This window comes from Mercenaria mercenaria, unplaced genomic scaffold (assembly GCF_021730395.1).
Source record: "Mercenaria mercenaria strain notata unplaced genomic scaffold, MADL_Memer_1 contig_1157, whole genome shotgun sequence".
Classification (NCBI taxonomy): Eukaryota; Metazoa; Mollusca; class Bivalvia; order Venerida; family Veneridae; genus Mercenaria; species Mercenaria mercenaria.
The window spans coordinates 44203-62546 of NW_026459136.1; the positions used below are offsets into that span (position 1 = coordinate 44203).

The 18344-nt window shown below is 34.2% G+C and overlaps 1 protein-coding gene across 1 annotated transcript; it reads left to right on the forward strand.

Moving 5' to 3' along the window:
* Nucleotides 1–6854: 6854 nt before the first annotated feature.
* On the forward strand, nucleotides 6855–13868 carry LOC128551490 (uncharacterized). Its single transcript, XM_053532364.1, has 4 exons — nucleotides 6855–7017; nucleotides 9518–9644; nucleotides 13117–13185; nucleotides 13774–13868. Exons 1-4 carry the CDS (start codon nucleotides 6901–6903, stop codon nucleotides 13851–13853), a joined length of 393 nt encoding a protein of 130 aa, XP_053388339.1. The 5' UTR covers nucleotides 6855–6900; the 3' UTR covers nucleotides 13854–13868.
* Nucleotides 13869–18344: the final 4476 nt, after the last annotated feature.

Consider the following 18344-nt stretch of genomic DNA (forward strand, 5'->3'; position numbering starts at 1 on the left):
ATTTGTTTTTTAACTGTCTCAATTTTTTCTAGAATGTTTTTATAGTTTGGTTTTAACTGTTTTATTTTTGAAGTTGGTAGATTTCTGAGAAAAGTACCTCTGCCATTTAACACGGTCCATAACTGATGCTGTTGCCCTTTATAAACAACCTTTATTTTTCCAGATGTTTTCGTAATTTTAAAATGTAACGGTTCACTGACGACTTTTACTTTTGTTAGTGAAGATTCTAGCCATGACTTAACATCCCATAGTTTCAGTGTACTTAAATCTTCAATGTTTCTTACTAGATTCAGTAATTGGGGAACTGTTTCTGCATCTGTCGTTCTAAGTTTTTCTGAGACCTTACTGAATGAGGCATCAATGTCTTCGTGCGTATGTCCTACATATAGAAACGACATGTGGACCTGAAAAAGAATTTCAGTTTCTACTTTAAAAAGCTATTTATTTCTATATTTGATGTTATTTTTGGAACGAATGCTATTTAGACCAGTTGTTACCAATATCCTAATAGAATACCCACCTACTTAATGTACTATGTACGTAAAGTATGTACTCCGGAGGAGATTTAGCTTGTCATTGGACTTGTCTGAGATAACATGCCCATAAATATTTTATTAAGTTTGGTGACAACTGGATGAAAAGTGTTTGAAAGACCTGACAAGAAATGAATGGTGGGAAGTGATGGATGGATAAATGAAAAATAACACGCCTTCATTCCAGGTCATAAAAATAATGAATGAAGACTTCAGATCACAAGCATTTCTATATAATCATTTAGAGGAAAAGAAAACATAGGGCCATAATCCAGCTTGAAGTGAGCCATCCAGAACACAAGTTCTGTGTGTAGTCTTGATGTGGTGAACGTTTGTGTCAAGTTTCTTTGATAACCTTCAAATGGTTCATGAGTTACTAAGTGGAAAGGAAATTGCTAACTGACAGAGACACATCAAGGTTATAACAAAATTTGTCCCTTCAGGTAGATACGAAATCCCTTATTTCTTTTATCACTGTTTAGACTGTATAAACAGCCCTTTTTTGTTTTGTTATAATTGCCCAGTTTTTTATTTATTTATTTTTTTTTTTTGCTTTAATTTCACAAACAGACGGAGTTGTTTTAATTATTAATATGGAATAAATGGGCAAAAAGTACACAATCATGTATATAAGTTATAATTTTTGTTTTAACAATAGAATGGTCAATAATCTACTAATTCATTTTCTGTAAACAAAATCAAAGATCATTATCCCCTTGATTGATAGGTATAAACATTAAATGGTGGGGGAAAAAAAACAGGACTGGTTTAAAACCTGGCGATTTTAACCTGTTATGTATAAATATATGCCCAAAAATGACTTTTTGATCTCAAAAATAGTCATACAATTATGTTTTATTCCAAACGTTTTCATGCAATATCAAGTAATATATGGTATGACTCACAGAATAAAACATTAAATAACAAATACTGGAGTGGGGAGGGGTGTCCACCCAACAATAAGATATCCTCTGGCATTTGGGTTTTTGTCTTCAATTACATTTGTAGCACCCAAAAAATCATTGCAAACTTGGTAAATCTAACATTTTTACCTGCTTCTTAAAAGCTGTATGAATTGGGTAAATGAATTTGGTGTAAATTAACATAGCATATTTCAAACTATACACACCAAAAGGTTTTTTTTTCTCTTTTATCTTTTTTTGCTAATTAAAAAAAAAGAATATTTTTTCATTTAGAAATTATACACTCAGAATAATATCATATAACATTAGCAAAATATTAGTCAAAACCAAATTTAAACCTTCTCATGGTATTTCTTAAATCGGCTGCTTCATCTTTCACTTTGGACAGTACCATTTATAGTTCATGAGAGCAAACTGTGTTAACAATAAGATCAAGATCAGACTGAACATATGTGCAGGCTGATCTTGATCTGCACTGGTCAAAAAGGCAGGTTACATTACTTCGCTTACGAAGGGAAGGGTTAAGACCTATAGATATGCATTATAGGGCTTTATTACAACACGAGACCTGGGATGAAAATATATTTTTGTTAATATGCTCCATGCAGATGGACATGACATAAAATGACTCAGCATACAAATTAAGTGCACAAATTGATTAATATTACTAAAACAACAGTTCTGCAATTGATATTTTAAAGATCTTTGCATAACACTAATCGTGTATTGTAGCCTTTCTGTATAATTGTAGCCTTATCATTGATAATGCCCTAGAAAGATTATGTCAGGACACCTGGTGCAGCTAATTGTCACCAATTACTATCAACAGTATAGTAAGTAGTCACTAATTAATCATGTTTGTTTAAGGAAGGCTTACATGTATTAAATTAGATGTTACCCATTATTGTCAAAGAGGAAGAAACATTAATGATACAATTAATGTCAGATCCTGAAAATATTCAAAACACTAATACCTCTTTCATTTGAAGCAAACAATTACATAAAAGATATATAAACCAAATACATTGTGTGATCATAAACCATATTATGAAAGCTTTTATGCCTTTTATAAAACAATCCTTTTTGCATTATGCATAAGGCCCAAGTACAAAGTCTCCAGTCAAGAGACCTGTCAGAAGACCCTAGTCTTAAGGGTCCTGCTCAGAGTTTCCTGTGAGGAGAACCCAATCTGAAGGCTCCAGTAAAACAGAAGACCTAGGTCTGAAGGCTAATCCAGTGAGTCCAATCGAGTGATTTCTGATCCAATGGCCCCTGTTCCAAGTTTCCAGTCAAGAGACCCCAGTACAGAGACTCCTGTCAGAAGACCACAGTCTGAAGACTCCCGTTTGAGACCCCAGTCTGAAGGCACCTGCCAGAAGACCCCAGTATGAAGGCTCCAGTCTGGAGACCCCAATCCAGAGACCCAAGCTCCAATGAGTCCAATCCAGTGATTTCTGCTCCAATGGCCCCTGTTTAAGAGTTTCCAGTCAAGAGACCCCAGTACAGAGACTCCTGTCAGAAGACCACAGTCTGAAGACTCCCGTTTGAGACCCCAGTCTGATGGCACCTGCCAGAAGACCCCAGTATGAAGGCTCCAGTCTGGAGACCCCAATCCAAAGACCCAAGCTCCAATGAGTCCAATCCAGTGCGAGTGATTTCTGCTCCAATGGCCCCTGTTTTAGAGTTTCCAGTCAAGAGACCCCAGTACAGAGACTCCTGTCAGAAGACCACAGTCTGAAGACTCCCGTTTGAGACCCCAGTCCGAAGGCACCTACCAGAAGACCCCAGTATGAAGGTTCCAGTCTGGAGACCCCAATCCAGAGACCCAAGCTCCAATGAGTCCAATCCAGTGATTTCTGCTCCAATGGCCCCTGTTTTAGAGTTTCCAGTCAAGAGACCCCAGTACAGAGACTCCTGTCAGAAGACCACAGTCTGAAGACTCCCGTTTGAGACCCCAGTCTGAAGGCACCTGTCAGAAGACCCCAGTATAAAGGTTCCAGTCTGGAGACCCCAATCCAGAGACCCAAGCTCCAATGAGTCCAATCCAGTGATTTCTGCTCCAATGGCCCCTGTTTTAGAGTTTCCAGTCAAGAGACCCCAGTACAGAGACTCCTGTCAGAAGACCACAGTCTGAAGACTCCCGTTTGAGACCCCAGTCTGAAGGCACCTGCCAGAAGACCCCAGTATGAAGGCTCCAGTCTGGATACTCCAGTCTGCCTACTCAATCTTGACATGCCCTAATGAATACATGTCTGTGTATCAAAAAATAAATTCAATCTATCCATTTTATAAGAATGGGTGGCCAAGTTTCTAATAGATAACTGACCAGCAATTGCTATTACCTTACTACAGTGGGCATTTAAAAATTTAAAGTACATTTCATACCATATCTGAATCAGTGAAAGAACTTTCAACAGGGTCTGTTGTAACAACTTCTGCAGAAAGAAAACAGCTCAACAGAGTATCACCATTTGGATGCTGAAATAAGTAAATAGAAGTATTAGCCTAATATGTGTTGGGTGGAGAGGAGGCATCTGTCTCCAAATAAGACAAGACTTTTAGTACTTGTTGCACTTCCAGAAGTTTGCAAAAATAATTAAATCCTAAAATTGGAGTCATCTATATTATAAATGCTCAATAAGGCGTAAAGAAAAATTGTTTGTTTCTGGTATCCCGGCCTACCCTAAATTTTTGGCCCGACCCTAAATGTTTTTATGGCCTAGGATAATATTTTTTTTCAACTTTTTAAAAAAAGATGCAAATCTATACTTTTTATGCTTTAAACATGCCCAGTGTTGTTAGAAATCAACTTACTGTCATGCTCTAAAGGCATAATCCCCTTACTTGTAATCATTTTTGGACAAAAAAAAAAAAAATTCCAAAAAGTCTCCCTTAAAAAAAATCAAAAAAAAAAAAAAAATTCCGACCTACCCACCCTAATTTTTTTTAGTATGTTACCGGAAACAAAGATTTTTTTTAGGCCTAATGATATGTTTAGGTATTCAACATCTTTGAGAACATTTCAAACATTAAATTTAGAATTATGTTATTCTGAAATGGGGAGGGAATTTGTCAGAAATTGTTTAAGGTATTCAGTTAAATTAAATTAAATTAATTCAAAATTTGTACAATGATATTTGTTAGGGCAATTACAACGGCAAGAGTTTCCCAAATAGTACAGTGTATTCTTTCAGTTGTTACATATAAATTCACAGCATAACCCTTACCCTGCTGTATTTCTATAATGGACTGGTCCATCTTTCAATTTGGACCATACCATTTATTATTCAAAGGGGTTTGCACTGAAAATTTACTGACTGAATAGCAAACAGTGCAGACCATGATCAGACTGCACGGATGTGCAGGCTGATCTTGGTCTGCACTGGTCGCAAAGGCAGAATCATCTGCCGCCAGCAGGCTAAGGGTTAAGTTACTGAAATCTAAAAAAATTAAAACACAGTTTTTTTCCCCAGTTTTTATCAATAAATGACAATTTTCAGCTGTATGTGATTTTTCTCTGCAAATCATGAGAAAATATACAACATCTCTTAATTTTCCATCCCATGAAAGTATAACACTATATTACAATAGAAAACATGGAAAAAAATGATACCTATCATGCAAACCATTATTCTGCAGACAAACCGAATTTTAAGTATGAATTAAATAGTAGCTTTCAAGTTGCTAAAATGCCCTCAGGTCAAAGATATTTTCTGAGAAAGTTACTTATAATACCAATTCCTGTGAGGGGTATATACTTATTAAAACTGACATGTTGCAAATTAGACGTAAAAGTTAGTTTACTTCTGATAATTTAATTCTTTTTTAGCAAGAGATGACTTTAAACAGCTTGTTTTGTGAAAATCTGAAATCTTATGTATAAGTACAGCCTCCATAATCCAAAAATATAATGAACCAGGACATGTAGTAATTATATGATTACATGAAATAACAGAAACAAATTTCTACCTGAAAATTATTAGAAAAAAGACAAGTATTGCATAAGAGCAAAAACACTCTGGTACTCTTTTTTTCTACTAGGTAATCAAGTATTTGAAGTAGGCTGCCAACATGCATCATATGCATTTAAGAATCTATAATTCATATTTATTTTGAATAATTGAATGTAGTTCTGTAATGAAACAGTTATACTCTAGGTAATATTGGTATGATGAAAAATGAATATTTTTGAATAAAATTACAATTATTGATTGTAGATCTATAGAACTTTTAAAGTAGCCGTAAATATATTTATTTACTTACCTCTTCCTGTGGAAAATAAGCAAGAAGAAGGTCGAACAAATCAGCAAAACAAGCACACGTCTGATCTCCATGATGATTTCTAAGTTAAATGATAATAATTAATTAGCGGCGCCTAATTGCCAATAATTGGTCCTTCAATATACTATTCGTCACCCGTGTCGGTGGACAATATCAAGGTCACCTTTGATGTTTCAGCGATACTTCCTGTCATCAAGCGCGTGCCGACAAGCAGCGCGTGCCACCCGCTGTGACGTGCAAATTCAGCATCATGGACGGTTTCATTCCATTTTAAAAATAGGTAAATCAAGTTTAAATACTTATTTTACTTACTAACGTTTTTATACAAAAAAGTTTATGATATTTATTATGAAATTATTAAAATGATCTAAAACTAATTATGCAGTTACCATTAACATTGATTATAGATCTATTAAAATAAAAATTAAATCAAACAAATATTATCAGATTTGCAGTAATTTAAAATGGACTCGCCGTAAGTGTAAATAAGGCAGCCATTGAACATTCGAGATCTATCTGTTTCAGCAGTGCGGCGAATTGTCTATATCTAAGATTTATAAATTATTTTCAACAACATTAAATATTAATTATTTAATATCGAGAAGGATGGCTTGGTGCTTCAGTGAAGAAGATTCTTTCCTGCGAGTGTTTGATCTTGGGTCCAAGGAGAAATCCATGATAGTGACAGGTTTAAAGAAGGGACCGGCCAAACATTTGCTTACGGTAAGACGTGTTTTCACTTTTTCAGATCTTTAAATGTTAGAATTTATATATTTAATATCGATCTCGGGTACTGCAGATTGTTAAAAGTGTAGATCTATTTATCTTGCAGGTAGATCTAGGCCTTCTGCCTTTTTTAAACAAAGTTCAAACTGTCAAAAACATATAATATAGATCTTTGTATATATATTAGGGGATTTTGTTTTTTAACTTTCACAAACTGATATTTTATTTTATAAGTTAGATCTATTAAAATAAAAATTAAATCAAACAAATATTATCAGATTTGCAGTAATTTAAAATGGACTCGCCGTAAGTGTAAATAAGGCAGCCATTGAACATTCGAGATCTATCTGTTTCAGCAGTGCGGCGAATTGTCTATATCTAAGATTTATAAATTATTTTCAACAACATTAAATATTAATTATTTAATATAGAGAAGGATGGCTTGGTGCTTCAGTGAAGAAGATTCTTTCCTGCGAGTGTTTGATCTTGGGTCCAAGGAGAAATCCATGATAGTGACAGGTTTAAAGAAGGGACCGGCCAAACATTTGCTTACGGTAAGACGTGTTTTCACTTTTTCAGATCTTTAAATGTTAGAATTTATATATTTAATATCGATCTCGGGTACTGCAGATTGTTAAAAGTGTAGATCTATTTATCTTGCAGGTAGATCTAGGCCTTCTGCCTTTTTTAAACAAAGTTCAAACTGTCAAAAACATATAATATAGATCTTTGTATATATATTAGGGGATTTTGTTTTTTAACTTTCACAAACTGATATTTTATTTTATAAGTTTGAAAGGGCATACATAGATCCTCAGGTAAGAAATGAGGTATAGATCTTAAAACTATTCCCATTAGTTTTTGAGATACATGCTTCTGAAAACTGGAGATGTGATGCAATTTGGTGAAAATATCAAGTAAAAATGGCAACAAAATGGTTAAAATCACAAGGGTTCAAATTTAAACAAGCATTCAAGCTAATGCTAGTGGATTTTCAGGTTTTTTTTTTTCAGCCATTTATATAGCTGTTATTCGGCTATATTCCCAATGCCAAAAAGTAGATCTATGTATTTTTCCAAAAATTAATGCAAAAATTTCCAATCTAGATCTAGTTTCTGAAAAAAAAAATTCATCAAAAATGGAATAAAAAATGACCAAGTTATGGAAGTATGTTAAAGACTATTTCTCAATTTGGAACATTTACATGTCAATATTCCCAATTCTGGGGGTATAGGCTATGTTCCCAAATTAGCTAGAAAAAACCCTGATTTTTTAAAATAGCTAGTGGGTTTGGAATGTACTAGCTAATCTCAGCTATTCATTAATATTATATAACAAGCAAATGTCTTCAGAGTTTAATTGTTTTGAAGGTACACATTTTTCTTCATGAAAGGAATGTAATATCATTATTTTATGTGTATGATATTTTATTGTTAAATAGTATGCAGTGAAATGCAAGTAAACTGAAGTCAGCTGCCTGGGTACCCTCATATTGTCACAATTCAGAAGTGATCAGCAGAATAAACACTCTTTTCATGCTAATATTCACATGTTTTCAAAGAAACAACTCGAAAACCTGTGAATATCAGCATGAAAAGTGTCCTATTTTCTGTAAAATCCATCCCAGGTTGAAACTTTGCTTATTTGGCTCCCGATTTACAAGCAAATGTGTGAAAACTGGAAAATTAGGATCTATTTATTAGTGACTTCTTACGACTGCACCATGGAAGCACATTTTTTGGCCGAATTACTGCAATCTGGCATTGCAAATGGTGACCCTCAGTAACACTTTGTTGTCACAAGTTTAAAGGTCCAGTAAAACTTAAGTTGTAACAAGTTAAAAGGTCCAGTAAAACATTGGTTGTGACAAATTTAAGGTGATGTCACTTTTTGAATTTCCGGCGAATAACAAAAAACCAAAGAATATTCAGTTCTTTCCAAAAACTGTTATATTATGAATCATGCAACCAAATAGTTTCCATTGTCTACCAGAAAGGAACAATTCTTATATCTTAATATTGAGATTTGATACCGTTATAACAGACAGTAAACTAAAACAATAGACATTCATATGTGACGTCGGTGAGCTCAACAAAGCAATTTCAAGCACAAATATTAATGTGGAATGTAAAGTAAGTTACACACTACAATATCCGTCCAAGATACTTTCAAAAACAATGCATTTGCAGAATAGAGAGATAAAAGTAATTTTGACAGCTCGTGAAAACTAATGACAAATTTTGACAGGTATATGATGACTCATGACCTAATTAATTTTTTTCTGTTATTTCTAACTTCCAGTTTGATTTTCATAAAATGGGTATTCTTTATTGTAGCTTACAACTCGTACATTAAAACAATAAAAGAATATATTGTTACCTCACTATCGTTTTGTCTATCCATCTCTCGTACGAATTCCTATTCTTTCAGTCATTTGTCAGTAATTAGAGCAACTCACAGTGTTGCAATCATACAAAACACATCCCTTATTTTCACATAGATATTGAGGATTTATCTAATGAGCACATGTATTGGAAACACAATTTCAATACCGACTGTGTATTGTAATAATGCTAAACTATGTCAGCCGTGACATCTCCTTAAAGGCCAAGTAACACTTCGGTTGTGTCAACGCAAGCGTTACTGTGCCTTCAAATTTGTTACAGCAAAAATGTTACTCTCATTACAGCAAAATTGTTTCTGTGCTATATAAATGGAAAAAAAATTAATAAGAATATTGCAACACAATACACACCATAGTCTGGCATAAAACTTTTTTTTGGAATTGGATGTGTCCTTTAATTTGTAGAAAAAATTCTGCTCTCTATTGCATTTAAAATTTAAAAAAAAAAGACTGTCCACTGAGGCGTACACTGAGGTTAACAGTATTTTACAAAGATAATAGAATCATAGAAATAAAGACATATGCCAAGTATAGACTATTTGTGCAGCTTGTCTTTTTTGTATATACATGTATATGCATATCTATGGTTCAGTTAAAAACCTGAATACCCAGTGTGACGAAGTTTGTTTAAAGTGTTCATTGTTTTTCAGGTTACCTTCATACAAGGAAAAGACAAGTGTGTGGATGCCAGAAATTTCAGAGCCAAAGATGAGTTCAATGAATCGTTCCTTCCCCTAGAGACAAGGGCAGCCTTTATTGAGAAGTTTGAAGAGAAAGGTAAACATGATATATATTTTTGCTTGGAGCCTGAGAACATTGTGCTCAATAGCACTGTATAGGCATAGGAAGCACTTCAGTTTTGGAGTGCTACTATCATAACATTCACTTTTGAGGAGTTTTGCCCATTGCTCAAACCCTAACAAAAAGTGAAATCATGCAATTAAATTTTGAAGTGGAAAAAAACAACTGGTGCACTGTTGGAAGCATTTGTTTGCACTTTTAGTCAAAAATATAAATTCAGTCTATTTATACTGTCATGTAATTTTGAACCAGGATTGTGACATTCTTTTGGCATCTAGTCTTTATTTGGTTTAACTGGTGCAGAATTAAGAAAAATGTCTCAAAATTTATATTTGAATTGATGTTCCTTTGTTAACATTTTTAGCTTCAATGTTCAGAAAAAATGGGGGATATTCTACTGGTCACGGTGTTGGCGTGACCTATGTTTTTCTGTCATATCTGTGTTACTATTGCTTATATCTTACTGTAACTTCACATAAACATTGTCTAGTATACAAACAAATTATGTGTAGAGGCTGAGTCCAATATACTCAAGGTAAAGGTCACTGTGGTGTTATACTTTGGTTAAGGTTAACGTTTTTCGGCATACTTTGTTTTTATGTCATAGCTTTGTTACTATTGCTTATATCTAAATGTAACTATACGTAAACATTGTCCAGCATAGAAACAAAATTTGTACAGGGGCTGGGCCTATTACAAGGTCAAGGTCACCAAGGTGTTATACTTTGTTTATTTTTAAGGTTAAAGTTTTTCAGCAACCTTTGTTTTTCTGGCATATCTTTGTTACTATTGCTTAATCTTACTGTTAGTACACATAAATATTGTTCAGCATACAAACACCCAAGGTCTATGGCACAAAGTTGTTATACTTAGAAATATTTTCATGTTAAATTTTTTTTCGAAAGCTTCAGTTACAGAGATATCTTTGGAAAATGACTTGAAATTAAAAAATATCAATATTCTGTGTTCTGGATATAACTTGAATGCAATATAAGATAAAGGCTTGAAACTTTAAATGTATCTTTTCATCATCATCTGCATGTGTGGTAACAATACCCATAACTCTGATTTGTATTTTTTACCAAATTATGCCACCTTTTTACTTTTTGTTAACAACCTCTGTTTTCTGGACATAACTTTGGTACTATATAAGATAACTACTTGAAACTCAAAATATATCTTGACCATCATCATCTGCATATGTGGTAACAATCCCAATAATTTGACGGAATTATGCCCCTTGGTGTATTTTCCTTTTAATGTAGAGGTCTGTTATTGCGACTTATATTCATTTTACTGTCAAGTTGGGAATAGTGGAGTGCGCTCTTGTTTACATACATTTGTGTAGGTGCACAAGTGTTGTGCCTTAATTGACGCACTAGGAAATATTGAGCTATGTAATAGTTTTAACATAAAACAACGGTAAATTCTATATTGGTTATGTACTGCATCACATACAGTAGTACTATGTTGCTGACAGTTGGCAGAGATAAAATGAGCCTGCCTGAAAAAATATGATGTAATATTTATTAAGAAAAGAAATGCATGTTTTGCAATGGATGTGATTATTTTGAAAAAAAATTACATTATCTGACATGTATATGATTGATAGATTTACACTAAACATGAAAAATGAAATCAAAATCATCAGAAGTTTCCTAGGATCAAGCGATGAACATAACTATAAAGTTTTATTATGCCCCCCTTTGAAAAAGGAGGGGTATATTGTTTTGCAAATGTCGGTCGGTCGGTCGGTCGGTCGGAATGTAGACCAATCCGTTTCCGGATGATAACTCAAGAACGCTTTGGCCTAGGATCATGAAAGTTGATAGGGAGGTTGGTCATCACTAGCAGATGACCCCTATTGATTTTGAGGTCTGTATGTCAAAGGTCAAGTTCACAGTGACCCTGAATAGTAAAACGGTTTCCGGATCATAACTCAAGAACACTTGGGCCTAGGATCATGAAAGTTGATGGGGAGGTTGGTAATGACCAGCAGATGACCCCTATTGATTTTGAGGTCAGTATGTTAAAGGTCAAGGTCACAGTGACCCTGAACAGTAAAACGGTTTCCGGATGATAACTCAAGAACGCCTAGGTCTAGGGTCACGAAAATTGATAGGGAGGTTGATCATGACTAGCAGGTGACCCCTATTGATTTTGAGATCAGTATGTCAAATGTCAAGGTCACAGTGACCAGGAACAGTAAAATGGTTTCCAGGCAATAACTCAAGAACGCTTGGGCCTAGTGTCAGGAAAATTGGTAGTTAGGTTGGCCATGACCAGCAGATGACCCCTATTGATTTTGAGGTCATTAGGTCAAAGGTCAAGGTCACATTGGCCAGGAACAGTTAAATGGTTTCAGATCTTCTTGTCCAAAACCATAGGGCCTAGGGCTTTGATATTTGGTATGTAGCAAAATCTAGTGGTCCTCTACCAAGATTGTTCAGATTATTTCCCTGGGGTCAAATATGGCCCCACCCCTAGGGTCACATGGTTTATATAGACTTACATAGGAAAAAACTTTGAAAAACCTCTTGTCCAAAACCACAGGGCCTAGGGCTTTGATATTTTGTATATGACATCATCTAGTGGTCCTCTACTAAGATTGTTCAAATTATTCCCCTAGGGTCAAATATGGCTCTGCCCTGGGTGTTACATGGTTTACATATACTTATATAGGGAAAAACTTTGAAAATCTTGTCCAAACCACAAAGACTATGGCTTTGGTATTTTGTAATGTAGCATCATTTAGTGGTTCTCTACCAAGTTTGTTCAAGTTATCCCTCTCGGGTCAAATATGGCCCCGCCCCAGAGGTCATATGGTTCATATAGACTAATATAGGGAAAAACTTAGAATCTTCATGTCCATAACTTACAACATTCAAATTTGGACCACATGTGTAGTTTTGAGTGGCAAGATGAACCTTGACATGAGTTGACCTTGATCTTGACCTAGTGACCTACTTTCACATTTCTGTACCTACAGCCTTCAAATTTGGACCACATGCATAGGTTTGTGTACTGAAAAAAACTTTGACATTGTTATTGACCTAGTGACCTACTTTCACATTTTTGAAGGTACAGACTTCAAATTTGGACCACATGCATAGTTTTTTGTTCCAAAATAAAATTTGACCTTGATTTTGAGCTTTCAGATTTGGACCACATACACATTGTTTTGTACCTAAATGAAATTTGACCTTGATTTTGACCTTGAGCTAGTCTTGAAATTTGGAACATTCAAAAATGGCTCAGTGGATGGCACCAAGATCAATCTGTAATCTCTTGTTAGGTTAATAGGTTAAAGGTCAAGATCAGATTAAACCAGAATGGTAGAACTTTTGTTTACAGTGAGCATATAATTTCTGTTCCTTGTGCAATTACTGAATGCATCAAGGGGGGCATTTCGTGTTCGACGAGCTCTTGTTGTTTATTTGATTTTCAGTGACAGAATTGGCGAACAAAAGCAACAACACTAGCAGTGAATCTAGGTCCTCGGCAGCCAGTGACACAGGTACTAAAACTGTCTGGAGTGCTCCAACTAACTAAATTTCATCATAGATCCGATATTTGACTACAGTTGTTTTTCCCCTTCTAAAGCAGGGAGTGTGGAGGCATTTAGATATGCAGCAGGCCTTTGTTCGTCTGTCCATCTGTCCGTGCATTGAAATTTTATTAATTTCATGTGTTTCGCATATGTTTTAGAGACCCAGTCTCACAAAAATTGCCGATTCTTGTTGACAGGATAATCGGTCTTTTATTAGTAGAACTGTCTTTGAGGAGTATTTTAAAAAGAAAAGCAAATATAAAAACAAAGTTGAAAATAATCTTGTCTGAACTAAGCCGTAGTGCCAAAACTACCATGTCGCCAGAACAAAAATGTTAATTATCAAATTACAGAGTTATGGCCCCTGAAAAATTAAAAAATATTGAAGTTTAGTTGACCGTTGTTTCTTTTTTGCATGTATCTCAAAAAGTATTAGAATCATGCAAGCTTTTCAGCTTTAGACAGTCTTTATGATATATAGCTTAACCCCCCCCCCCCACACACACACACACATACACCAAAAAATAAGGAAAGGAAACTTTTACTCCTTTTCAGATACATCAATACATAGTGACAATGCAACCAGAAGTACACCACCTGACTCTGCTGGAAGCAGTAAAATAATTGGTAAGTAATATAATCTCTTGACTAAAAATTACAAAAATGGTTTCCATGATGTTGAACTTTTTTTTGTGAAACTTCTAAATTTTTGCATTGTATCACTTGATCACTGCTACATTTTATTCTGGAGAATCCCAAAAGCAACCAGGCATCAAGTAACTGTACTCAGTAATTAACAACACAGAAAATAGTAATTAAACCCTGGACACAATCTGTAAACTTCAAAAGCGTGCACACAACTTGTATCACCATAAGATCTTGATTCCTTAGTTGAACAGGCCAGATCCCATAATGGGTTCCAGAGTTATGGCCCCTGAAAGGACCAGAATTAGCTATTTTGACCTTGTGAAGTTGTCCCCCTGTATTTAATAATGCTTGTCCGGAACATGACTTGAAGTTGTAAAAGGCTTTTGATTGAAAAATCACAGTATGAAAGAAGCAACCGATAGAAAATGCAATATCAAAGAAGTACAACTCTACATGGCCTACTTTTTATTAGCTTGAGTATACGAAGTATAAGAAGAGCTATCCTACTCGCCCCGGCGTCAGCGTCTTTCCGCATCCCAACCTTGGTTAAAGTTTTGGTGCACTTTCTCTTTTTTCAACTTATCTCTGTAATTACTTGATGGATTTGATTCAAACTTAAAATACTTATTCCTTATCATTATCCACATCATCTGATGTAAGGGCCGTAACTCTGGCACCAATATTTTATGAATTATCCCCCCTTTGCACTTAGATTTTAAGGTTAAAGTTTTGATGCACTTTCACTCTATCTCTGTTATTACTGAATGGGTTTGATTCAAACTTAAAATAGTTGTTCAGTATCATCACCCACATCATATGACACAAGATGCATAACACTGGCACAATTTTTCATGAATTATTCCCCTTTTTACTTAGAATTTCAGGTTAAAGTTTTATGCACTTTCACTCTATCTCTGTTATTACTGAGTGGATCTGATTCGAACTTAAACAACTGTTCAACATCATTACCCTTATCATATGACACAAGTTGCATAACTCTGGGACCAATCTTTCATGAATTATTTCCACTTTTTACTTAGAATTTTAGGTTAAAGTTTTGGTGCACTTTTACTCTACATCTGTTATAACTGAATGGATTTGATTCAGACTAAAATTAGTTGTTCAACATCATCACTCACACCATATGGTGCAAAGTGCAAGGTGCATAACTCTGGCACCAATTTTTCATTAATTACTCCCTCTTTGTACTTAGAATTTTAGGTTAAAGTTTTAATGCACTTTCACTCTGTCTCTGTTATTACTGAATGGATTTGATTCAAACTAAAAATAGTTGTTCAACAACATCACCCACACAAGGTGCATAACTCTGGCACCAATATTTAATGAATTATGCCCCTTTTTGCTTAGGATATACTTATATAGTGTTTTGATACATTTTATTTTTTTCTGTCTTATTACTTTAAGTTGACATTTTTGACATAGACTCAGGCTATTGTGTAATATCTTCATCCACAATTGGAGTCATTAAACACTCCAGTGACAGCTCTAGTTTCCTCAGATGTGCCCAGTTTCACTATCCACCATCGAAATAGTCGAACGCGCTGTCTCCTGTGACAGCTCTTGTATTATTTCCCTTTACTCAATGTTTTGTTCTGGGGCATAACTAAAATATCACAATTATTTATTCAAACTGCATGCAAATTCAGCAAGTTCATTTTAAGAACCATAACGTTGAATGCCAATTTATTTAATTATCTCCCTTTACCGGGGTCTTGTTGATTTTGTCCACATTCTGACAACCGCAAGTACTTATGGTTTTACTGATTCCTTGTTTTTAATGATTTACAATATTTCTTTTGCAGATTGACAATAAGGATCACCTTAAAACAATAGAAAAACTAAGAGATGAAGTAAAAAAGGTATGTAAAACGTTAATCTTTTGATGATAAGCATTTTGTTTCCACATTATTTTTGCATGCAACAGTCTCATTGAAAGTATACCTGTAGAAAGTGAAACAAGGTAACGGCACAAAGAACATGGTTTGCTTGTCCTTTCATACAGATACAAGAATTTTAGCATGATCTAAAACCAGTATATCATGCTTGCATGAGATGTTGAAAAAGCAATTGATTAGGATTGCACAACAAATATTTTAGCACATTTGTTAGATTTAATCTAAATGATTGCGTTAGAATGGAAATAGATCTTTTTTTTATAGTTGTACCAGTCAGTTTACAAATAATGCATTGTAATTTATCACTTGGGCCTTTAAGATTACTTTACTGTAAAACCTGGTTTAGCAGACATCTTTATTAATCAGCCAATATCTAAAGTAGTTGCCTCATTTCCCAAAACTCATTGTATAAATTACCTACATTATAAAGCCACCTTTTTCCACTGGGTTGGCTGCTTAATACTGGTTTAACTGTACTACACATCTGACATGATATTACTTAGTATTTCACTCAAAAGTAAAATCCATTTTCGATTTGGAAGATGATATTGTCTAATTTGACAACTATATATGAGTTTGATGAATTCAAAGAGATTATTTGCAGAATGTTTGATTGATGATTGTATTGTGAAAGAAAGACTTAATTGTTGTTATAATGAATTCATGACATTTGTCACATGTTTAACATGTACAATTACTTTCCAGTATGCAGTAATGGCCGCTAATCATAAGGCTCACTCTGGTGAGAACAAAAGTCAGCAGAAAAAATCCAGTAGGACTAAGGTAAATTATTTATAAATTTGTTTGCTTATGAATCAAGCCTTCCCATGCAAAAATGTGTCTTCTCAATGTGAAAAAGAATATTAATAAAGTGACAAATTGGCAAATCACTAAACATTTTGAATTGGAATTGTAGGTCTAAACTTTCCAGAAAATGAGTTTAATTGTAGTTTTCTGAAATTATAATCACAAGTGGCAGAACATAGGTTTCTGCATGATATAACTAAATAAAATCATGGTAATTCATCAAATTTATTCAACAACTTAATAAATTACTATAAAGTAATTTGTAAAATACAAGGAATTTCAGGGAGGTAACAAGTTTCAGATATGTAGGAAGAAAATTACCTGCACACAATGATAAAATATAGATTTTGCAGAAAAAATTTAATTGTTTTAAGAATATTTGAAAAGGATTAAAGAACTATGCAAACAAAGATGACGTAATAAGGTAGATCTTTATTAGTCCCCTACTGGTTCCGGGAACTAGAGGAAAGCACTTGTCCGCCCATCATTCTGTCCGGCTGGCCGTCCGCAATTTTGTGTCCAGTCCATAACTCGGTCATCCATGAAGGGATTTTAATATTACTTGGAACAAATGTTTCCAATTTTAAGACGACGTGTCATGCGCAAAACTCGGTCCCCTACCTTAAAGGTCAAGGTCACAATTTAAGGTCAAAGGTCAGTAGGGGTTTCTTGTCTATGATGAGTAGATGTGCTCTGGAGAGATGCAGGTTCAAGGTCACACATAGATGTTAAAGGTCAAAATTGACATTAAACTCTTACTTGTATGTTTTCCTTTGCAGCGACCACTTGAGAATGAAAGGGAGTCCTTGGTGGATGAAAGTGAGCAACCAAGCAAGAAAGTAAAGGTAATAGATATAATAATTTACATTGATCAAGTTTTTGCATGTAATTCATGCTCTTGTTTATTAGACTTTCAGAATTTCAGTGTAAATTAAAGTATGATCTGTGGTGAGACAAAAAGCTTTTGAGTGAGTAGTGAAAATCCCATAAAAATTACTTGTTTGATCAACAAATGAAATTCTTAAAGAGACTCGCTGGCCGTCATATTTAGGCAAAAGATTATTTTGCATGAAAATAAGTATTATGACACATTATTTATATCAGAAGGTAATATATATTGCATTTAAACATGTTTAAAAAATCAAGATCAAGAAAGAAAAGAAATTGAAGCCAGTGCTAGGATTTAAACCTTCGGAGACATAGAACATTAGCACAAAGTTATTGCCAGTAACTTAAACTTGATATTACGTGGGTAAATTTAGAATTATAAATGTATTGAACTCTTCAATCACTGAGGAAATATAATTATATCTGTCCCAGTACAAACACAATAGAAATTTGATTGAGAAAAGACAAAAAATAGTGTTTTAATGCATTTTATGTGTCAAGTAATAATTTCAAAGCCCTCTTTACAAAAACAACAAATATTTTCATGTTTATCAAAATTTTCTTTTTCTGTTACCTTTTGACATTGTGCAAGTTCCTATAGATATAAATGAGAATATTTGTTTGTCTTTTCAGTTCTCTGTTGGTGAAAAAGTTTGGGCATTGTATAAGGATGGACATTCCTACAAGGCCAGGATTATAAGGATTAACAAAAATTGTAAGTATATTTAGTTATACATGTATTTATAGTGGCACTGACTTAATAAGTAACTGAGAGTATAATCTGTGATCAAGGGTTGACTACACTTAAAATTACTATAACATCTCACTAACTCCCTTGCAGTTACTAAAGCGAAGAATTTTTAAGAA